The 25101-nt window shown below is 43.8% G+C and overlaps 1 protein-coding gene across 1 annotated transcript; it reads left to right on the top strand.

Moving 5' to 3' along the window:
- Positions 1-42: 42 nt before the first annotated feature.
- On the top strand, positions 43-15859 carry LOC135396904 (2-oxoadipate dehydrogenase complex component E1-like). Its single transcript, XM_064628129.1, has 22 exons — positions 43-389; positions 669-783; positions 869-1004; positions 1659-1772; positions 1876-1987; positions 2471-2568; positions 2662-2725; positions 2916-2989; positions 3380-3654; positions 3734-3809; positions 4470-4661; positions 5113-5214; positions 5287-5418; positions 6221-6341; positions 6419-6555; positions 8522-8678; positions 8746-8846; positions 9597-9698; positions 11945-12202; positions 12392-12455; positions 14502-14587; positions 14663-15859. Exons 1-22 carry the CDS (start codon positions 287-289, stop codon positions 14762-14764), a joined length of 2721 nt encoding a protein of 906 aa, XP_064484199.1. The 5' UTR covers positions 43-286; the 3' UTR covers positions 14765-15859.
- The last annotated feature ends 9242 nt before the right edge of the window (positions 15860-25101 follow it).

Here is a 25101-nt window from a genome sequence, read left to right on the forward strand (position 1 = left end):
GTTAGGGTTGCGACAGTTACACGCTGTGATAAATGCAAGCTTCGATAAAGGTTGTTACACTCCAGGTACACATCTGGGCTCAAGGGCCAGAGATAACTGCCTGATTGCACGGCAGACAACGCCGAGACGTCTGCTCGCTGAGAATTCCTGCTCAAGGCCGCGCTTGGCAGTCCGTGAGATCGGTGAAAAGCGGGGAGGTTGCTTTCCTAAAGTGGCCTAAATGGGGTCACTGAGCGTACCACAACAAAAACAGTGAAGGGCACTATCCTTGTGGGACGGTATAACCATGCATTGCTTTAGTTGCGGAAGAACATACGTTATTAGCAGACGATTTTTCAAGTGGAAACCGCCACGACGACGGTGCAGCAATGAAACTTATCCGAACTACTGTAAGTCATGTTTACCTCTGGAGATATGCTTCGTGTTGATCGACACCTTGTGAACATTAGAGTCATGCTGTCTATTTCTGTGTATGTTTCTGTGGAATACTGATTCTAAATTTCAAACAAAGTAGATATACATATTATCAGTAGTAATACTGAATCTGTTAGTGAAAGAAGCAAAAAGCTGTACAAAAATAAAACTATAAGATGTATGAGATATGTATATATTGACGCCCAAGACAATCCTAAAACAATCTGTCCACTTACACTCCTGTGCATTTGCAGTGGTGCAAAACCTTTCTGAAGAGAGCCCCAAAGTATCATCACTGATCAACGCATATAGGACATGGGGTCACCAAGTAGCAACAATCAACCCTCTTGTACGAACACTACCCATGAAGTAAGACATCTATTTTACTCCCATGTAAGTGCACGTGATAATAGTTGTCAGTCTCTCATATGTATCTCGACCCCATCCTGGATAGGCATGTCAGAGCTCTAGACCCAGAAAGTCACGGCTTAAAGCCAACGCAGAAATTTTCTGGAGTCTCCGTGGAGGAGCTCATCAGCCATCTCAAGGACGCGTACTGCGGTCCAGTGGGTTTGGAATTCATGTACATGGTATGTAAAGAAGGACCTCTAAGGATGGGTTGGGATAAAACGAGGCACAACACAGGACAACTGCTAGTATCATGTAGTTGTGCCCAAGCAGCACAGTCTCTTACCTATATTGGTAATATTGGTCAAATACTGGTCAAGTATTGGGCAGAGATGTGCAGCTTGGGTTATTCATGGTATTTTCACGGCTGTTGCAGTTGGTTACCTTTCTTGAAATCCGTGTAACATGTCTTTTCTTATCTATTGTGAAGAAATTCCATTTCAGATCTTGTGAGGTTATTGAGGCGAGTTTCATAAACTAGCTAGGGTTGAATATCTTAGCTCCCTGTTGGTAGGCGGTTGTCCTGTGTTGTTTGCACCATGCCATAACCAAATAGACGAGTTCAGAAAATCCCAGAGTGCTTAGCGTCGCTTTGAACTGTGGGAGTTTACTAATATGAAAGAAACGGGTGGCCTCCAAACTGTTCCGATTTCTTCCCTAGTGATCCATTGTCCAGGACGTGTCAAGGTCAGTGAAAGCAAATTGTGAATGATTATCCTTTGTTCCCCCGCTCAGCAATTGCCCAGGATGCAATGCATGCGCAAAGAGCACTGGGATTTTCTGAACTCCTCTATTGCCCACTTCACTGTTCTTATGAATCGTTAACCTCACAATAGGCAGACGACGCAAAGAAAACGTGGTTTGCCAGGCGCTACGAATCTCTTCTTGCAGAAGGAAGACCACCACCAGAAATGCGCAGGAAATTTGCGGAAGTTCTTCTCAAGTCACAGGTTATGCTGTTTCTATGACATCTCTACCGTTATGACATTGGTGTATGCTTTCTCTGTGAGAGGTTCTAAAAAAATGTGTCACAGCTTCTTCTTGTTTTTCTAGGCCTTCGACAATTTTTTGGCTGCGAAATTCTCAACGGTTAAACGGTACGGCGGGGAAGGAGCGGAGAGCATGATGGCGTTCTTCTACGAACTGTTCCGGTGCCTTCCACAGTGTCAGTATTGGGTACTTCCCGAGAGCACGCGGTGAATTAAACTCGACACAAAAATCCTGTAAAAGCGGTTAACTCCACAGTCTTAATAATTTGACTCAACCCCTTCCTTGTTGAATTTGACATCGACGATCAAGCTTAGTTTGTCGGGTTGAGAACGACGGTTGAAACGACGCGATGCTGTTCAAATGAGTGTGCAATTGATATCCAATAATACAAGTGTTGCTAAAATGGTACTACAATAAATTGAGCTCAGTGGGTTGATTTGACCTTACGAAACCAATTTGTTGCAAATAACAATTTTTCTATACCTTCCTGTCGTCGTTAACAATATCTCGTGGGATTTTAAATTCATGAAAGCTGACTAAAATTTACAAAAATGATGATTGTGCAATTTGTGAAGATGAAGTACTTGTACAATTACTTCTTTCACAGTAACTGTTTTTTAAAATGCAGTCACTGTAGCAACACATTTTTATTTTACAGCCAATGTCACCGACGTCGTCATCGGAATGCCACACCGAGGGCGCCTCAACCTCCTCACGGGGCTGCTACAGTTCCCGGTTGTTGAAGTGCTCCAGAAGGTCAGGGTCCCACATCCTTGACAGACCACTCTTGCACGCTGACCGTGCTGTCTTGTTATGTTGACTTCCCATCCATATGAATCTTTTCAACAGATGAAAGGTATGCCAGAAGTTCCAGCTGGCATCAAGGGTTCTGGAGATGTGCTGTCCCACCTTGGTAAGAATATGCTACAACATTTTGCCTCACCCCAGGGGAGAGGGTACCAATCAGGTTGCTCCACTGGCAACAGGGGCGAGAGGGAAATCGGGGAGCTGCGCAGATAGCTGACCTATACTTGCATAGTGTATTGACTTCATGCTTTCACTCTGTGTGTGTTGACTGAGTACCGGTATTTATTACTTCGCAGCGACAGCAGTCGATCTCACGGAGTACGGAAGGCAGATACATGTAACCTTGCTTCCAAATCCGTCCCACCTCGAGGTAAGTTTGCTACAAGCTTATCGGGGCTTTTGGCTTTATTTTACGTCTTGTACAGCTGGGGACAAAAGCTCACTGAACATGGCACTGGTGTATATCTTAATCGGAGCAGCCCCCTGCAGCTATCAGGAAGAGATCACATAAAAAAACGAGTGACTGTCTATTCCATCTATCCATCAATATGAGTGACCACTACTGTTTGCTGCTAGGATGTTACTCCGATGAAGAAGTGCGACACCCCGGTGTTCTGTGAACTTTTGTCCCTAGCTGTACATGCATGAGTACATGGTAAGTTTGGTGTTTTGCTTTTGTTGGGCTCACAAATACCTATGGGTTCAACACAGGGGACCCATCGATTATTTCCATTTCTGCATGCTAGTGTATTCTCCGTAGGCAGTGAGCCCTGTAGCTGTTGGCAAAGCTCGTGCCCGACTTCAAAGCCTCGATCCATCGGGCTACCACGACAAGTGGGTCAGACGACGGGCCGACGGATCGGGTGGCGGACCTGTGCTACCCATTCAAGTCCACGGTGATGCTTCATTTGAGGCGCAAGGCGTGATAATGGAAACTTTAGCTCTAGCAAGGCTCAACAACTTCACCGTCGGCGGGTCACTCCACCTTGTGGTGAACAATCAAATTGGGTTCACTACTCCACCAGATTTTGGCAGGTAAGTTGTGTAGAGTTAAAGAAGCTGTCCGGTATGGCGTGACACAATATCTACCTGGTTTTGCTTGTTATGTGTGCAGGTCATCCACCTATGTGAGTGATATCATGAAGATGATTGATGCTCCGGTGATTCACGTCAATGGTGATAACCCCGAGGTGATTACGTAAAGCAACCTTCCTCTTCGGCACCTTCAGTTTAAGTTATTTGTTTGCCGTATATATGTAGGGTGACTATGGTTTGGAAGGTAGAATATGGGACATGAGAGCGGGGGGGTGGGGAGAGAACACTGTAAAAAACACTGGGTCTATCTGTTCCCCAGGGGAGAGGGGATGATGATGTCTAGACCAGCAGTTTGCCTTGTTCTACAAGTATGATAAATTCAGCAACACAACGGTTTCTGTGCACCCAGCTCCGCGCAAAACATGCTCGTGGATGTCACACTGGATGCAGTAATGAAGATGCAAGTAAAAAGCAGATTTTTTTGTAAAAAAGTAATTCTATTCTGAGGTAGGAAACATTTACGCAGTATGTTTGAAAAAGTTCTACATGTGCGAGGAGTAAACATTGTTTAGGTATCGCATTCCGCACTTCATACTGATTCCAACACTATTTGCCATTCGTGAAAACATGACTTCACTGAGGCAAAAAAACAAACTAACAAAAACGATGGGACGTCTTGTTTTCCCACATACACGTCTTTTTAGCTCTTGCATGACATTCGCTCTCTGGAACGTGTCTGACTTAGTAAAGGACCTAATATAGCATTAGCCAGTAAGTAAATCATGCCAATATTAGTGAAACATTGCATTTTATAGGCAGTAGCTCAGTCAGCGCGACTGGCCCTGGAGTATCGAGAGACCTTCGGAGAAGACATTCTCATCGACATGGTGTGCTTTAGGCGCTGGGGGCATAACGAGATGGACGACCCGACATTCACGAACCCTCTCATGTACGACGTTATCCACGCTCGAGACAGTGTGCCAAATACCTATGCCAAAGAACTTGTGGTACGTTTCTTTCTGTTATGCGCAGCTAGCAGTCCCTCAACACAAGTCACAAAATATAATTAGGGCCTGACTTTTTAGGGTTAAACCCGTATCCGCCCGATATTTATCCCCCGAACGAAATCTGTAAAATTCAGGTTTAACCCAAATCTACCCGAAAACATCCGTGTCGCGTGGCACACTCATAAGCGTGCATTAAAATAAAGTTTGATAACATTGCTAAACATTAGTTCCATGTTAAGACGAATTTTTATTAAACAAAAAAAAATCACCCGAATACACCTGAATTCCTGACGACAGAATATGCCGTAACGGGATTTAACCCAAATACATCCGAATTTTCGAATGAAAAATATCACCCGATATTTACCCCCCGAGTCTGGCCAAAAATAAAACCCGAAAAAGTCAGGCCCTAAATATAATGTAATGTGATGATAATGTGATTACGTTGCAGGAAGAAGGAACGCTGGAGAAAAGTGAGTGGGACAAGACTGTGAGTGACTACATGGAGTTTCTTAACAGTCATAACAAGCAAGTGGATAGCTACGTGACAAAGGTTAGCGGTACAAGGTCTCCGAAGGCATTGAAAATATTCATGAGGCATTCATTTTTTCAATCTCAATCGTAGTTCAAGTTTCTCGAGGGACGCTGGAAAGGTCTGAGCCAAGCCCCGTCTGCTATCACAAGTTGGGACACTGGTGTTCCCGTGGACCTGCTCAAGTACATTGGAATGAAGTCCGTTGAAGTACCTCCTGAAATCGTGAGTAATTCGCACCTCCGTTGGGAAATCTGGGAAATTGTGGAAGTACCTGAGTATGTTTACAGCCCTGTATTTAAGGTTTAAATCCCGGTGCATTTTTACTTCCTGTTGAAGTCAGGGGGGGGGACAGTGGATCTTATTCGTGCTTCAAACCTGTTCATCGTAAATGCTTTATTTTCCTTGTCCGTCTCGAAATAAATTTTCTGTCAGTTGAGAGTAAGCAGCCGTGGTGTCAACTTCGTTCTTCCTTGTGTGTTTCTTGCTGCATTCAACAGTATGTCAAGATACAAACTACCTCCAACTTCGTACTCTTGTGCATTTTTACTCCCCAATTCACATCATCGTCACATGGGGTAAAAACCGCGAAAGACCCCAAGAACAAACTTGCCAAAATTCAACTTCAGCCACCAATACGGGCACTAGAGAACACTACACATTGCGCATTCACCACAACCGCTTGGCTTCTCGTGTTCATCTGAAAGATGACAAGTGCCTTTTTTTTTTTACTTTCGACTCGATATTGTCCGATTTTACCCCATTTTAAGGCTTTTGGAAAAAAAAAAAGATTTTCAATTTTCATGAAACACATAAAACCCAAAACCCTAGCCTTCTCTAGCCCTCTTCTAGTCTAGCCACCAGGGAAAGCCACCAACATCATCATCATCATCAAGTATGTTGCAGCCGACCACCACAGCAACCACGAGTGTAATGTCCATGTATCACACAATTACACATGCGAGTGCCACGAGCAATGACTGCGTACAGCACAATTTATGCCATTTCTGCACTCTCTTTGTTTCAGACCATTCACCCCCACTTGCAGAAGGTGCTGGTCCAAGACAGACAGAAAAAAATCGAAGCAGGAACAAATCTTGACTGGGCAACAGCCGAGGCACTTGCTATTGGATCGCTACTTTATCAAGGTGCATATTCCAGACTCAAAGCACCCTGTATTCATCCTGTTAGCACGCTTAAATACAAAAGCCACTTAACCATGTAGGCTATAACGTACGCATCTCTGGCCAGGACGTTGGGCGTGGCACCTTCAGCCAGAGGCATGCCATGCTTGTCGATAGAGCAAACGAAGAGAGGTATGTTCCTCTCAACAACATGGTTCCACAGCAAGGGTTGTATGAGGTAAGCCCGCCAGTAAAGATGTAGTCGGGTGGCTACTGCACTGATTGATATCTGAGGCTTTGTGGAGCCCTATGGAAGACAGCAGTTCACAGGCTTTCACTTTCTGATGCCTGTGCGGCTTGACTTTGTCTTTCTGTCTTTCTTGACTTTATAACTTTATGTCCTTCCGATTGTTTTTGTGACTGACACTTAAAAAATTTAATGTAATGTGGCATTACGGTCTGGTGTAGGGTTAAAATATAATGTAATTATCTTAATTTTTATTTGATATAATCCTAATTATAATTAAATAAATAAACAAATTAAAGGTGGTTAATTAAATTAAGGGTCATCAACATAAATTTACGCTCAACTTTTAATTTAACATAAACTGCCACAACACCGACGGTCGCATCCTTCTTGATTCCAAAACCGTGATGTCATTTTTATTCCTCGTGGACCATGGCATCTAAAACCTCACGCGAGATAGAGGCGTAGTTTGACTGTTACTTGGTGCAATACATGACAAGAGCAGTGATGCCAGATGTTGAGAGTACGCTGGAATTCCTTCTCTGGAAAAAAAAATCCTCCACTCTTTCAAACGGCATGTAAATGAACCAGGGAAGGACATACGTTGTGACATGAGCAATACTCCTGGCGGGGCCCATCAGGTGATATGTGACGTAGACCGACACAGCAGAAGCTAGTGTGAGCGCGTGAGCTGAGGAAAATAATTACACGGGGAGCTGCCGACGTTACACAAGGAAATCGAGCCATCCGTACGAGGCTGCTTTCTCCCAATGTTGTCGTAAATTTAATTGTGCAGTGGCAATATGCTGCACAGTGAAAATATTTTACATGGAGACTCCTGATGGGCTGCTTGACACAAGGTTTCGAGACATTAAATGTCACGTCTCTGCTCTTTTAAGCTGTGGTCGCACATCCAATCCACAGTGCGACATTTAAATGCAGTGGAGAACAGGGCATACGGGGCACAATACATAGTTCACTGCCGAAGAGCAACTGAAGCACTCGGTGATGACAGGAATTGAGAAGGGGACGTGATATCCAGAACCCGCTTATTGTTCCAAGCCTACTGGAGAACATTTATAGTTGTAGCTCACAGTCACATCTCTTGATCACGACCTACTAGACGACCTACAGACTACCTGTGCCCTTACGTCCTTGTTTACATAATGCCACTGCGCAAAGCATGCTGGTGGGCACTATCAGCCTTATCAGCCTTATCAGCCTTATCAGCCTTATCAGCCTTATCAGCCTTATCAGCCTTATCAGCCTTATCAGCCTTATCAGCCTTATCAGCCGATGCATTTTTCCCCGCTTCTTGCCCACCACAGCAAAATATAACCTCGAATCGGTCTTCTCATGGTGTCACATGTTTGTAAACAGAGGGTGGTCTATAGTGACCATGTCATAGGCACCCCTTCCCAGCGCCGCATTTGGAGGTTAGCGGTGGCGCTGCTCATCGGCCCGGTTATTGCGCTCTCACTTTCTACAATACTTTGTACTTCAGCTTACCTTAGTATTTTTGTACAAACGATGGATGTCCCACGAGTGATGTTTCGTTCTAAAGTTGATTATCATCATCATTCTGCGTGTTTTCATAGCTGTTCCTGTCGTCTGCTACGGTAGTCGTACGTTTGGTTCTGCACGTTCAAAATTCAAATTTCCATTGTCCAATCATGATGCAGATCTCGCGGGCCAATGTGTAGCGCTCCTAGCGGATCGTGCGGATGGGCTCCTCATAGGGGTTCCCGATTACCACATGGTATTTATAACCTAGAAGGTCGTGCTATACATTGTGTCTCCTTTGATTATGCTAATGTATGATGTTTAATTTGTGGATAGAGTTACTCATGCAAACAGCCTCCACTGAAAAAAAAAAAGTTATGACAATCAAAGAGGCAAGCGTGCTATAGCGTATACGATAACAATCACCATTTTGCAGCAATCTTGATGTCTGCAGGTTGTAAACAGTCCACTTTCAGAAGAGGCTGTAATGTCATTTGATTACGGTATGAGCCTGGAAACTCCAGAAACCATGGTCATCTGGGAGGCGCAATTTGGAGACTTTCACAACAGTGCTCAAGTGGTCATAGACACTTTTGTTACTTCTGGTGAAAGTGAGCCTCAGACGACACCATTGTGTTACAACAAAAGGACAACAGTCTTAAATTGTGTGCATTTCAGCTAAGTGGTTCCTGCAGTCTGGAATGGTGATCCTGCTACCACATGGATTTGATGGAGCTGGTCCAGAGCATTCATCTTGTCGTATCGAACGCTTCCTTCAGGTGCTTTTCCCTTTCCCTCATGATGACAATAAAAGAAGGTCACTTAAAATGATGATAGTGACACTAAACAAACATAAAGAGGACTGCTATGTCCAAACACTACCCGCTAAGGTCTTTTGTTACAGACTGTATCGTATTTGCTCGCGTATAAGACACACATTTGTTTTCACAAAACGTCGCGCCATTCAGGGGGGGTGCATTCAGTACGCGGGGGAAAGTTGGAGCCCAACACTTAAGGTAGGTACACTTAAATCCCGTTTTATCCTGAGATATCTGCGGCGATCTCCCCGTAATCAAACGTTGTGATATATTTCGAAATATCCGCGACGATCTCTCCGGAATCGAACGTCGCAATTCTCCCACACCAAATTGTCTTCCGTTCCATCAAGCGTGGACGAAATACTTTTAATACTTCTCTATGTCCGTCACATTCGTTGTTCATCACTCTGGGGCAAGGCGCTCCTTCTCGTTTCCTGCGCGGTATGAGAGGCTGTGCGACCGCGATACGTTGGCTGGTGCAGCGACAGACAATCCGGCCATGCTACAAAGTTGGGGTGCGTTTCATGTGCAGAGGACAAAAAAGTGCCTGCATTTCGGCGCTGAAGTTGTGGGGTGCGTCCAATACTCGAGTAAATACGGTATATCATTCTAGCAAGATTGTACTGAGGTATCAGGTCCGAGGTGCACGAAATGATGCGGCCTGCAAAAGAGCCACAGAGTATACCTCGCTGATTAACGTATCTTTTTCAGATGACTGACAGCAAAGAAGATGGCGTTGATGGCGATGACGTCAACTTTCACTTCGTCAACCCCACGACCCCTGCGCAGTATTTCCATCTCTTACGTAGACAGGTGATGCAACGATTCCCACCTAAGATTGGTGAAAACATTTTACAAAGGCTTCACACAAAGATCCATATGCATGTATCACGTACATACATTATATATAGGGCCTGACTTTTTCGGGTTTTATTTTTGGCCAAATTCGGGGGGTAAATATCGGGTGATATTTTTCATTTGAAAATTCGGGTGTATTCGGGTTAAATCCCGTTACGGCATATTCTGTCGTCAGGAATTCGGGTGTATTCGGGCGATTTTTTTTTTGTTTAATAAAAATTTGTCTTAACATGGAACTAATGTTTAGCAATGTTATCAAAGTTTATTTTAATGCACGCTTATGAGTGTGCCACGCGACCCGGATGTTTTCGAGTAGATTCGGGTTAAACCCGAATTTTACAGATTTCGTTCGGGGGGTAAATATCGGGCAGATACGGGTTTAACCCTAAAAAGTCAGGCCCTAATTATATAGTATATGTGTATGTGTGCTGCTATATGTTTGGATCCGTTGTATAGCTATTCACTTTGGTTATACCGGGTTTTTCATGAAGGTCTGCCATCTGAATAATTTGTAAACACGTGGCGCTATCAAAAAGCTTTCTTTTGAGTGAGCATCCCTGAGACATCGACCAAGAACTGAGCCGTGAGTGGCTCTTTTGCATATGCTCATTAGTTAAATAAAACACCCAACTTTTAAATTTTACTTCGGACACTTTCAGAACCTTTCGCCACTCAATATAGCAACATTTTTAGCGGTGGCAAGGCGGTTCGAGGTATCGGAAGTATATGTTAAAAGATGGCTGAAGCAACAGGGTGAGATCAAGAATAGTGCCAGCGCGGTGGTTTTTGGACACTTTGGTGCAATATGTGCCCGATGACGACGTCGTGCACACTTTTGAAAAGTATGGTTTATCCAACACTTTGAATGGAACGGAGCACAACGAGCTGTGGGCAGTCAGCGACACAGGAAACAGTGGCGAAGAAAGCGGCGATGGTGTTGTGCATAATTTCCAACTGTTATACTGCCTCCCAATCTGTTTACTTTTTTTTCTAGAGCTGTGTGAATAGCAAAATTTCCATTGCGAAGAGTTTATGAATATTTCACTTGCACTGCGAACCGAATCTGAATAATCAGCAAAGGCCCAATTCGAATAATTTTGAATACCTCATGGTGAAATATTTTGTGGTGTTGTGCTCATTCGCTGATGTTCTGCTCCGAACTTGTGAGCCCCCAGCTTATTATGCTTACTTATCCAGCAGTTATGCACCCAGCCCAGCATAACATATCGTGAGAGAAGGGTCCCTCTATGTTGTGTATGGTAGACTGCATTAGTGGGATGAACTGCATTGAGAGTTCGTCAACATGTTCCGTGCAGCCTGCTTTGTGTGCACCTCCTCATTTTTATGTTGACATTGTGAATTTCCTCTCCTTTTTAGAAACTGCACATATTTCCATCTGTTACTGAAAATAACTCTCAACATTGGGAGTACATTTACTAGAACCTGCAATGCCCAGAGTATAGTGATCACCATGAGCTCACGAAATTTGTAGACCTTAGTGACAAAATATTGTAAGCCGTGTAAAGCGGGCTTCGCCTAACACTTTAGTGTAATGAGGTGAAACCGACTTTGCAGAATGGAGCTGCACACCAAACGGACAATGGCGGTAACGTGAAGTGGGCTTCACCTAACCCTTGGATGTAATGAGGCGAAGCCCACTTGCAGATTGGCGATAACTACACCATGCTTCAGTACTAATTTGAGAAATATTCGAAAATTTCGGATACTGAAAATAGGTTGCGATTGCCACTCGAAAAGCACCAGATATTCCAAAAATATTCAACATATCGAATATTCGCACAGCTCTACTATTCACATACAAAACTGAAGAATCAATCATTACGAAACTGCATGAAGTGAAATAGGAGTTGGGGGGATGGGGGGAGATTATACGGTCCAACCCAAAGAACCTCCCCCCTTCCCCTGTGAGAGGAGCCACACATAGTACACTGTGTACGGTCGTAAGCTTTAGGGCAGTTTCACTCCAAGAATATACTTCCATTTCTGCTCCCCCTGGATCCAGCCTGTGCTCTTAAAATTTCCTCTTCGACGCCCACAATTAAGTGACAAACCACACTGGAAGGCTCTGCAGACGTGGTACCCATTATGTAATTACAGCGTAGACCTGCAAACGGCACACTGTTAGCACACGAGACACTTTGGAATGCCCAAAATTTAACGAGACATCCATAACACCGCAGATGGTTCGTAACTTCCGCAAGCCACTGGTGGTCGCCTCGCCAAAAATTATCCTCCGTCTACCGGCTGCAACGTCACCGCTGGACGACCTACGACCCGGAACCACATTCCACCCTGTACTTGGTGACCCACTCTGGACTGGAGGAGACTGCAGCACGGTTTCAAAGGTGTTACTCTGCAGTGGCAAGCATTATTATGCACTTGCAAAGCAAAGGGAAGCTCTGCAGAAACAGAAAGAAATTGCAATAGTCAGGCTGGAGGTAAGCTTCGCTTTGACACATAATTATGCTAATGGTTGTCTGTTGTGCTCTATTTATATAACCAAAACGTCTTGCCGCTATGTCTGTTTAGATTCTTGTGTCTTTGGGTTTTGCAGCCCATACTCTGTGACACAGAGAGAACGCTGCTTCCAATGAAGTGCAAAGTACATTTGTTAATCTTCTTTTCAGGCTCTCTGTCCTTTCCCAACGAAGGAGCTTTCAGAAGAACTTGGCAAGTTTAAGGCCTGCAAGGGTATGCACAGTGTTCCGTTGCTGCATAATATGATTAGAACCTTGTTCTTCTGCATAAATGCTCTTGTCATTATCCTTCCCCCTTTCCATTTATGTTCAGGTCATGTACACTCTCCTGCCCTTCAAACCGAATAGAATAGAGCAAAACAGAAATGAAACGAGACCTGCAAACGTGCTGACATAATAGCTGTACGCGGAGGAAACCGATGTGCCACCTGCAATAGAACATTTCACAAAATTCAGTTTAGTGGATCATTACAAAGTCTGCTGGCACATCTCAAACTAACGTATATCAGTTCAGTTCACTATTACATTCTCACACGAAATAGGAACCAGCACGGCCTTGAAGTGGCTTTTAAAAAGATACAATTACCTAGAATTCGTTAACAAAACTCTTTAATTAGGGGATTTTGGATAAAAAGTGAGATAGGAGAGTGGGAGACAATCTTCGATGAAAGTAATGTTATCTTTTAAAATTCCTGAAAATTCCTGACGTTTTCCGAGCGCTTTGCTGTGAATTATACGTTGCCAAATTTTGCTATGCCATACCGAAACCAAAATCGCTGTGCGTCGGGAGAGTAGGACCTTCGCTCATGGAGGCTTATCTGGGTCCCAAGGAGGTTGATCTGGCCAGCAGATAAGCACCTATTACAATCATCTCGATCACTCCAGCACGTGGCCCTTTGATGTGGGATGAACGCCACCCTCCATGCGCTTCCGATAAGTGCAGTTTTCGGCTCATTTGCACAACAAAATTCGGCTACGGATATTTCAACTCACGTGCGCATTTCAAGGTCTTTTAAAAATGGATTGTCTCTCATTCTGCTATCTCACTTTTGCCTAAAATCCCCAAGTGAAAGAGTAATTAATTAATGAATTTTTGGTAATTAGTCATCTTGTATTTACATAGGTACTCTCTTCAAGAGGATGTCCACTTGGTCATATAACTCAACTACAAAAATGACATCTATGCTGCTCTCATAGCTTTATTATTATTATTATTATTTTTAAATTAAAAATATGTCGAGAATAAAAACCGTACCCTACGTATCACATAGGTGGCGTCTGTCTGGTGCAACAAGTGCAGCACGCAAGCAAGGAAATAAAACTATTCAGTTCAATTCTGTTTTTATTTTTATGGTGAACAACTGTAAAGTTATTATAAATCCAAAAAATTGCTAACGAATTCCTGGGATGGTGATGTTATAGTTGCATACATAATACATCTTGCGTCCATCTGATTGTTTTCGTGGGTGACGCTTAAGAAATTTCATGCAACATTTTTGCATTACAGTTTGGTGTAGGGTTAAATGAACTAAATTGGCATAATTTTACCCATTAACAAATTATTAGCTTCTTTTCTTAATGAACTAAAATAATTAAATAAAATTAAAAAAGTCACAGAAGCAAATACTACACCCAAGGCTTTGTGGACCTTTCCATTGTAGAGAGCCCCCTAAATTTTTGTCTTTGACCATGAGATGGTGTGCAAAGTTAAAAAGACAGAAAGAAAGCCGAAATGGAATATACTTATGGACAGCGTTGGTTACCAAAAATAATAACGTTTCTGTTTCTGGTACCTAAGAAATTCAGTTTTTAGTTTACGTATCCAGATGATTTTTGGTAGTGGTTTCCATTTCTGTTTCCTGCAGAAGTTGGGTATTTAATGTTTCTGTAATTACATGCATATTAAGAGGAAAAGTGGGGGAATTCTGTTTCCATTTCCAGGCTTGGATTTTGTTTTGGTTTCTGGTAAAGGTAATGAAAATATTTTTGTTTCAGTTTCTATTTTCGATACATAACATTTTTCGTCTCTGGTAACCAACCCTGCTAATAGATGACAATGCGCCTACAGCAAAGCACGATTCACCATCTAGCTTTACTGGACATGTTTATCCAAAAAGCTACCCTGTTTCTCTTGTCAACTGCTTTTACCATATTTCTAACCCATTAAAATATCTGAAACGCATATTGCTGTACTCTATGCTTGTCTAGAATCAGACAATTACCCCACAGTGATTTTACTGACTGCGTGATTCCTTGTTAGACTGGGTTTGGTGCCAGGAGGAACATCGGAACATGGGTCCATGGTTCTTTGTAAGGCCACGCCTGGAAAATCTTGTTGGAAAACGGGTAAGGCATTCAGTCAGCTTCCTGAGAGTTTTCAACCTAATGGGCATTGAAAATTGATTGCAAATTGTCCTTTAGGTGCGGTACGCAGGACGAGGCCACTTGGGCACTCCAGCAGTAGGCATTGGACAAGTCCATCAGAAGGAAGTTCAGGAGATCCTTGACAGGGCATTCAGTTGAAGACATGCAACATAAGCAGTTCAAGTTATACCTTTGTACAGCCGCGACTTTCTGAAGCTCAAATAGATTGATTTTCGTGTTGTTAGTCCTGTCAGATCTTGCGATAAATTTGGTAAAGCTGTCGTCGAATTTATGAAAATTTGGTGTCCCAAAATGACAGGTCCGATATAATTTCATATGGGTCCCACACGGCTTGTTTTGGGTTTTTCTAATAGGGACCCCACAGCAGATTCAACAAAGCTTGCTTCCTGCAAGCCTTACTTAGTAATGGAGCTCTAACTAGGGTTGCCACCTTTTCCGTCTGTGAATAGGTGATGTCGGTTTTGCGGACGGAGGGGGGGTTCAAAACCCCCAAACTGTACCTTTGGTAGTGCTTTTGGGAAAGAAAAAATAGGGTAAAATCCTCCTCCCCCATGTAAGGTTCCCTTAGAACCCCTCCAGAAATATTTTTCTGGCTACGCTGCCTATAGTACGGTCGTCGGGGCAATATCCTTTGTGGTGTTGTTCCCGGGAAGATTTTTCGTAAAACTTTTTGGACTTGGTTGTCTTGCGAGCTTTTACATTTCTTTTTTTTTTTAACACCGCGCTCATTGTCCATTGTAGGGGATACGAGAAAGAAACAAAGGTAACGATAACTTGTGACTCTATGTCGCGAGACAACAATGGTCGCGACTGGGAGGTACCCGGGTTCGAATCCCGGTGCCGGCTATGCTCGGGTTTTCCGGAGTTTTTCTCGGACGCATTCAGACATATGTCGGCACAGTTCCCGTAGAAGTTGGCCCGAGACGCACATTCCCCCGGGCGATAGTCGTGATGTTGCTCATTTCTGTGAGGTCGGCAATGGCAAGACCTTTCACCGCCACCATCAAAACCACCGAGACTACAATGAATATATGCGATGGCACAGCGGTCGACCCGTGGATTAATTTTGCCAATATGATGTGTCTAAAAAAAAAAAAAAAGAAAAAAATGAAGAAAAGTTCACTGCACCTACACGCATAAGTGTCTCACGCACATCCCTTCCACGAAGTGGTGTACTTTTTCATAATGTGCTTTTGTACACCATGCAGAATAATAAACATTTTCTATAATTTATCTGTATCTGTGGCAAGATTGAACTGGACAAAAGTAGCACTAACAGCACATGTAGATCAGCTGCCAAGAACAGATAGGGTGGTACAGTGGTATACAGAATACGCTCTGGCGCATATTCTTTCTTCAGAGTGTCCCGCTAGCAGTGAATGGGACTTAGGACACATTTCGAAAAAGCGTTAAAAATCGTGTGCATGTCTAATAATAACGAAATTTGGTAAACTACCGAAGTTTTGTCAGAAGTTTTCCCAAAACTCTAGCTTTCATTTATGCAGCCAACATGTTCCGAGATGCGAGTGGAAGAATGCCGGAGCCCATGCATTTTGAATGCCATGCACCGCTGCCGCTAGGCTTAGCGCGGGAGCAGTTATCTCCGTTCCATGCCGTACCGGGTGTTTTGGCGCTATGCCCGAAAACGAAACTGAAGTTGCAAAATGTCGTCAAGTGACACGAAAGACATCATCACGGCCCCAGCGCAATGAAACAGACTGTCGTAAATTTCGGATATCGTTCGCTCCTCGTTGCTCGAGCAGACGAAGCTAGCCTACGAAGCAGACGACACTGTCGTCTGCTTCGTACTGGAGGCAAGCATCATGAGGTCAGCGTGGTGGTCAGCTCATCACCTTCAGCATAACGCTCGTACAGCTTTGAAATGCAACGATCTAACCTTTGTGTTGTGTTCTGTTAACTTTCCCGCTTCCCACAATATCAGGGTATCACTAGTGGATTATCCTCACCATCAGCTCGCTTGTTCGCCGCTGTGTCTGTGACCCAAGGTATAAGTTTCGTTTTTGCGCACAGCGCGTAGCACCCGGTACGGCGTGGAACAGAGAGCTGCTTCCGCGCTACGCCTAGCGACAGTGGTAATACGGCATTCAGAATGCACGGTCTCCGATATTCTTCGACTCGTTTCTCGGAACACGGTTGCCGTATAGATTAAAGTTTGTACTTTCTGAAAACTTCTCACAAAACTAAGGTGGTGTACTGAATTTCGTTGTTATTAGACATGCATACGATTTTTAACGAATTTTCGAAATGTGTCCGAAGATCTTGCCACACCCTGTAGGTAACCCAGTCACCTGTTTGCAAGTCCGAAGAGTACCATTCTCTGCTAGCGCGTCACTGTGATGAAGGAATGCCCCAGAGCGTGTTACCCTTTGTCCTGCACTGTACCTATTCTAACTGTACCAAAAGAGCCCCACATAAATCAAAACACCTGAGGCATTCCTGCGGATATACTGGGATATGTTTCATCTGAAGGTCCTGAAGACATCCCACAGATAGCTCCCCATGACATCCTGAATTTCCCATGTAAGATGTCCCGTGACGTCCATAGGACGCCATCTTGTTGTCTGGGATCGGCTCATTTGCATAGCAATATTTCATTATGTATAGTGCGTTCTCATTGAATTTGTTTTTTTTTTCTTTTTTAAGAAAAGAGGGTGGCTAAATAACGACTGGCTCTAATCTCACATTTGCCCCCGAGAGTTCCGGCATGTCGCGAATCATATGCCCAGTTCCCTGACGCAGACGCAGCGTCACGGCGCGAATGGTGAAGAGTGCGTCTTTCATGCTCTCACTACACTGAGCTCGCCGCTATGTCTCGCGGTTGAGGAGACCCTTCGGGACACTTCATAGGTCCGGACTCCTTTTAGTGCATTCTGTGAATCCCTCATGTAGTAATCGCGCATTTCCTCTCATTTCGATGCTTCCAGCAGCTCATCAACCTTTTAATTATCTCAATGGTGCAAGCGTAATGGAAAATGCGAAAAAACTGCCGCAACAATAAACGGCGAAAACCAGCAGACGATAAAACGAGAAGGCGTGGTTTCGACATATCACCTTATTGGCCAAGAGAACATCGGTCTCGCGAGCTCTCGCGAACGCCGCGAAACGCCGTGGGGAAAGTTCGGCATGTCGAACTTTTTGTTTCGGCATCTCTCCCAGAACGCTGAACGCCGGATATGAAAGTCTACTTCCGCCGCCTGCAAGAGACGTCGCGTCGGGCGTCAGCAAGCGGGAACTAGGCCATGATTGGGCATGGACTTGATTCCAGACAGCGCATACAGCCAAGCCATACCACCATACCACGGCCTGCTACTATAGGACCTAGTAGTAGTTCCCCGTCGCGGTATAGTTTCGCTTCTCCGCTACACTCCCGGGAGTGTATGCATGTTTACGCATGGAGTGTATGCATGTTTACGCATGTTTATGTGAGGGCCCTCACATAAACATACGTAGTATACCGAGGTAGCAGAGCGTTTGCATTGCGCGAACCGAGCAATTGCGTAGTCCACGTAATACAGACGACATGAGAAAACGACAGTAATTAACTCTGAATGGATATGATCTTGTATTTTGCTCAACTGGCGTAAGATTTATGCGTGTATTCTGTTCCGATAGGAACGTTAGTATTTTCTACACCGAGAGCACACAGTCAGTAAAATAGGCGGAAGGGCGGAGAGTACATCCAAACGTTTCTGCGAAGTCGGGAATACCCAAGAGTACCTTATTCATCGAAACAGCTTGCAGTTTATCTCTCGTTTTCCCGCCACATACATTATTCAGTACCAAACTCATGTAGAATATTTTACTCCTGGTCATATTAGCGGCACTCCAAGAGCCGATCTCCGTCCGCCAGTTTCCATGTCTGGACGTGATGGCCTCGACGGTTTCTATCTTGAACCTCCAAGTGACCACGTAACGGTGATCGTCAGAACAGTTTCGAAACTGCTCGAGGGCGAGGGCAGTTGGTTGGCTGTATCCTGTCAGGTCCGAGGCGATATTTTCCCATAGAAACGCAAAGGAGCTTCCCACAACAGCCATGTTAACCAGTGGGTCAGCTCCCGCAGAGAAGTTCATCGCAATGTACATGGCGGGTGAGAGGACGAACATGGGCGTCGGGCTAACTTGTTTCCACGAGTTCCTACTTCTGAAAGTACCGTACGGGTAGTAAGGAATACGGAATCTCTTCTGGTCTGCTCGCACAGAGTGAACGTGTTCCAGCAAGGCCAGTTTCTTGCTCCAGAAGCCAGTCACATCAACAGGGGGCGCGGTGTCTGTAAGGTGCAGGTCCAGAGGGAAATATATTCGGGCTTTCGCGAGTCGCAGACGGATAACGTCGACATCTTCGGCTGGGAACAGTGTCGTGGCACGGCCAACTATTTCTTCGACTGTTTGGCCGTACATGGTGCGAGTGCTGTCATCCTTGTGTAGATCCGCGAGCGCCTCCGCGATAACAATGTCCCACAGGAGGTCTAACTTGTAGGTCAACGCTCTGCAGATATCCACCGTGTCCGAATTGGCCTCGAGCTGTAAGCTGTACCGATCGTACCACAACTGAGCGGCCGCCTCAACGGTGAGCAATGCGAACATGGCCGGTTGAGGTCCGTTGACAATATAAGTGAAGTACCGCCGCAGTAATGTCAAGTTACTGTGAATGACTTGTCGCGGGAAGTCTATGGTGCTGAACAATTGCCAATTTCTTTTCCAGTCTGGTAGGCCAACGTTGGGAAGGATGTGGCCGAGCGTGGTTTTGTCGCTTACGTACTCATTTTGCCCGCTGACGAAGGATATGCTTACTATCAACTGCAGTACGTCAAACTCTACGTTCTCTGATGTTATTTCGTTGAACACAGCCAGTCCCGCTATCCGTAACAAACGTAGCTTCGGGTGATGCCAACTGTTACCGCTCCTACTATCAAGCATGACCGCAAGGTGTACTTCGTTACCGATATTCTTGGGAGCGATCTCGATGCCAGGCACCAGATTGTACAGAACAGTGACACGCATGAGAAAGTTAAACATATTCCTGGCTGTTGGGCTAGGCGGCGGTCTCAATGCCCTAAAAACAGCTTTGACAGCATCTTCGAGCCCCATGCTTACTCCGTTGACCGCGTCCAGGCACTCACGGTAGTAATCCGCAATGGTACGACTCGCAACGCTGTTGGCTCTGCTGTAGGTGTACGTTGGAATGTAAACTTCGTGGAGCAACAATTTGTCGAGTAGAGTCGACTCCTCTGCCAGGTCCCAGTTGTAACACGTGTAGCTATAGAAGTCCTTGCAGGGGTCAATGCTGGTGTTGGCAGACTGCCAGAGAAGGCGTTCCAGACCTGGACAGCAGAAGGCATCTTTGGGGCTGTCGGTGCCTTTACCAGGTTTTAGATACAGCCACAATGTGTAGATGACGACCAATGTGATGAATGATGCAATGAAAATGGCAATCAAAAGTTTTTGGTCCCGAACGGACAAGCGAGGCGCATTAGCCGACATTGAGCAGAGCAGAACAATCCCAATGGACGCGCGAGCGTTCGTGCCGTCCCTCTTCTTCTTCTCTCTCTGCCCTTTATCCACCAAGAGAGATTGGTTAGGGCTAAACGGCTTCTTCTTCGTCCTCACAAAACTATAGCTAAATAATGTGACCATGTTCCTCCTATCCCAAGGCGGGACATAGGGGGACATACATTTCACTTCGCCAATTCCCAATGCTGTTAGTAGGGACATGCACACTGGCATCCCAGGCCGTGCGATGCAGGCCAGGCGATGATACCGTCACACCTGGGCCGACTTCTTTGGCCAATTTTCTGCCTGGGCTGACTTCTTTCATAATTTTTTCAGGCGGTGCGGTAGGCGGTTTACACGCAAGTAGGGGCATGCACACTGACAACACATGGGTCGATTTCATTCACATTTTTTCCGCTACAACAGCTACGCGGTGGTCTGTTTGCATACAAGTAAGAACATGCACACCGGCAGCCCCAGCAAGCGTTGGTGCCGTTACACCTGCGCATACTTCATTCACGATTTTCACCCTGGGCCGACTTCATTCGTAATTTTTTCCGCTACAACAGCTCCGCGGTGGACGTTTTACATGCAAATATAGTTTTACAAACGATAACCATACACAAAAGTACAAGATTAAATATATTGAAGCCAATAGTGGCAGGAATTATGTTGTGACTCTCCGTGAAGAAGAAAAACCCACCCAAAAACATGAAACGGAAGAAACACAATTCACATAATAAAGTATATTGGAAGCTAAGTTGTGGGGGGGGGGGGGGCGGAATTAAAAAAAGAAGAAGAAGAAGAAGAAACGCAATACACATAATAAAGAATATGGGAAGCTAAGTTGAATATTCCAACACGACGCAATTAATCAATTTCTCATGACGTGAATAGCACACATGCAAGGAAATAACGAGAAACACTATCAACAGCTAGTAGAGAGCCAAACCTATGCATCATCCAAACAAGAGATACGTACAGGAAAATAATTGAAAACCAATCTATCAAAACGAGAAACATGACGATTTTAATACAGCGACTAGCACAGAGCTAACGCTGAATAGCAGAGAAACACTTTGAACGGCGCATCATCCATGCGTAAACAATAGATACATGCAAGGAAATAATGAGAAACACGATCAACAGCTAATAGAGAGCCAAACCAATGCACCATCCAACACGTAAACAAGAGGTACACACAGGAAAATAATTGAAAAACAATGTATCAAAACGATAAACATGCGCGGACTTAACACTGAATAGCAGAGAAACACTCTAAACGGCGCATCTGCCAACGTGTAAACAACATACACATGGAGGAAAATAATATCGAAACAAACTATCAAACAAGAAACATTACAAATTTAACAAATTGAAATATTGGAAGTAATCTATCTTTTTAACTATCATAAAATCATCCTTGCGACCTAATCCAGTCGAACAATATACAATTTTCGTCCTACTCAGGCACTATAAACATTACCTTGACAGAGGTATCCAATACGCAGTACAACCAAGCAAGTATCTTTGCTACTTCAGCCTGGTGAGGGGCCACTCTCTCTCTCTCTCCCCCTCTATACAGCGCAAAGCGAAGAAACCGAACGTCCTTTGTCAACCTATGGGGTGGGGAACTCTCTCTCTCTCTTTCACATTCTTTCCTCCAAAAGGAAATATTCTTAGGACTGGTGCACAAAGGCGAAGTTTTTTATCGATCAACTATCGCAAATAGATGTTAGCATTATTCGATTCCCAATAACACCATAAGAATTCTATCAAAAACAAACAGTAGCAAGCAAAAAATCTAGGAATAGAGGTCAATATCAGTGCAAACTGGTTTTAGACAAACATTATCCAAGCGAGAAATATCATCTGCGGAAACAATACTCAATCAAAACGACAAACGTTGCATTTAATGTATTTCAGATCAGACACAACTATCATGCATACATTATTCTCAACTCACAAAATATCAATCCAGTGAACATCTGAAGCAAAGAGAGAAAGTCAACTTTATTCAGTGATAGAAACAATACTAATTCGAAAACGAGAAACAAATTTAATTACATCATATTTTTAATGATAACTTTGCAACAGTAATTTCTACACGCAGAAGCCACAAACAAACAACTCATCTGAAATGCAAATTATTGTAAAAGCTTTCTATAGCGGAAATCAACGCACACAGCTCAAAACACGTTCCCATCTAGTAGAATATTTTTATTAATATCAATCGAGTGATCATCTGAAACAAAGTCAAAGCAACAATTAATTTAGGCAAACATTTTCCTAACCACGCAGCGCAAATACATCACAGAAACAAGTCTTTTTCATTCAGGACCCACTAGTGGATTCAAAGTGAGAGAGGGAAGCCGCTAGCCATAAAGTTCCCATACACTTTCGTTAAGGTTACGCCCGCAGGGAGTAGGGGAATTCTACAATGGTCTTGCGGTACACAATGTACAGTTGAAAACCATAAACTCGCTCCTGCAAGTCAAGTCAGGGAAGGGAGGTTTCTAGCGCGGTCTTGTACGTAGAATCATTGAAAGCACACGTTTTTCTTACTCATCACATCTTTTTGTAAATTGATTTTCATAATTCTCACGGCAGGGGGATATTAATAACATTTTAAACCTGAGAACATAATAAATTTTTAATAAATAAAATGAGCACCGATATGATTTAATTAAGTGTAGAAGCACACTACAAAACACAACAAGGAAGTTTCAGCGAAGAGATGGATGGATTTTGTACTCGTTACCATAGGTCATGGGAGGACATGATAAAAAGCTGCTTCGAAACAGAAGAGCAACGAAATGATTCTATTTTCACAGCATTTCAATACGTCTTAGACATGGTCGTATTCGGAGATATGGTACAAATTACGGAATTGAAGGTCCAAGAACTTGTATGCCGAATCTACAATAGTTATAAAAATATTTGCACGTCAATATCGGAAGGGCCGCTAGGATTGATGGTGGGGTTTTTGATGTTTGCTAACGAAGAATTGAAATACACTAGATCAGATGTAATTGTAACCATTGCAATGGGCATTGCATTAATCAAGAAAGCGATCAGATCAAATTATCATATACAAGCAGTCTATATCGCACGATTCATTATGGATCTGTTGAAATTACACCTAACAGTTGAAATGGAAAGTAAAAAAAAAGCAATCTTATCACGTGATATGTTTCACTAAAGCGTCTACACAATTATTTTTCTTCTACCAGTTCTTGCAATGATGTCGAATGAACAGAAGTTCAATATTGTCGTACAAGGGCTGATGTATCATCACTTATTGAAACTCTACGAACATATCAATTGCGGTGGACCACCGGACGATTTTCATCTAATACTCTCTTGTACGCCATTCAAGAATCTTCATACAAAGAAAGGAAACATCAATAAGAGACTGTGCAAGTTCATCGCAACAAAGTGCAAGTTGCTGAAACACGGCGACAACGTATCGCCTGCGTTAATCAATGCTGGATTCAGGCGCCCAATAATACGACTAAACTATATGATGTCTTCGGAATTCATCAATCAAGACATCAAACGAAAACTTCAGAGTTTGGAAAAGAACTGTAATTTATCGAAATAAACAAGTGTATAACTGAAATAATAAATGTAATATTTGTCATCAATGTAATGTATTCTACACATCGCAACGAAAACAGCTTAGTATGTATAGATTGAAGATTGCTAAGGAGACATTTATTCCACACTACGTACAAGGATCCTCGCATGGAATCAGCGCTGACAATCAAAGAGATTTTACACGACTACACGCTGTACAACAACGACGTCCGAAGGATAGAATTGTAGAAGAAGAATCGCTAATTGAAAGTTAGAGCAGTGGCGTATCTAGAGCTACCTGCGCCCATGGCAACATGGTTAACATGATATCCTTGGGAATGCGTTGTCGTGTGGTCGGCACTAGGTTTCACACTACAACCTCCCCAATGGCGGGTGCTTTAGATCATTTATGAATGTGCCAAGTTGAGTGCCCGACCTGGCACATTCACACCCGACCACATAATGGCGCCCCTGTTCACCTGGCGCCCATGGCACCTGTCCACACCTGCCACACCCTAGATACGCCGCTGAGTTAGAGACATGTTACATCGATCTTTGTTTACAAAAGAGGATCACTAATATTTTGCGAAAGCTTATTTTATGAATTAAATTGCACAGTGTGTGTATTTCTCAAACAGTTGGTCAGTTGACAATATATGTTGAAAGGAATCTATTATCAAATGACGCGATGCATGTGATGGATTTTGCAAGCATGACGCGCAGGCAGAGTCTACAGTTCTAATCATCGTAACACGCGGTACACAATTGCAACCAGATTTTGGGAGAATCGAATCACACAACTGGGTCATTCCACGCCAAATGATCCAAAGGTCATGCTCGACCCCCCGCACTTCTCGACCAAAAAATTATCGTGGATACCATATGGTAATAATAGACATTTCCCAAAGTTTTTCTGGTGAATATTGAGCCCCTGTCATTTTTTCGGGGTCAAAGTTTTCGGTAAGCACGAAAACCATAGTATGCGTGAAATTATCGGGCGGGTGCATCGCTCGCGTTATGCGCATACTTATGGTGCTGAAACAGACGACTGGGTTCGAAAAATGTGTTGAAGGAGAAATTTTTAAGAAATATCAACTCTGAATGCCCTAAAACGCCCCGGCTATCGGCGCTTTTTCTTGCGACTTTGCGAGTTTTTAAATATACTTTACGTAACAGCTGGAATCCTTGAAAACTTTGTGGCCGTTCACGAGGACCCATTCTACAAGCTAGCTGGTTTTCAAAGCCGTCAATACAGTAGTTTTTGCCATGGCACACCTTAAACCTGGCGATTTTCGCAAAGTTTGACGTTTTTACGGCCAATTTTGAAAAGGAAGCGGTCGTCATAGAACTGTCATTTGGTATGCATTACGTAAAGGAAACCCTCA

Source organism: Ornithodoros turicata, chromosome 6 (genome assembly GCF_037126465.1).
Source record: "Ornithodoros turicata isolate Travis chromosome 6, ASM3712646v1, whole genome shotgun sequence".
Lineage (NCBI taxonomy): Eukaryota > Metazoa > Arthropoda > Arachnida > Ixodida > Argasidae > Ornithodoros > Ornithodoros turicata.

Coding starts and splice junctions, on each gene's coding strand:
- LOC135396904 (XM_064628129.1), top strand. CDS start 287: ATGCATTGCTTTAGTTGCGGAAGAACATACGTTATTAGCAGACGATTT. Junction 1,773..1,875: donor AAGTTCTTCTCAAGTCACAG/GTTATGCTGTTT, acceptor TTGTTTTTCTAG/GCCTTCGACAATTTTTTGGC. Junction 2,726..2,915: donor AGATGTGCTGTCCCACCTTG/GTAAGAATATGC, acceptor ATTACTTCGCAG/CGACAGCAGTCGATCTCACG.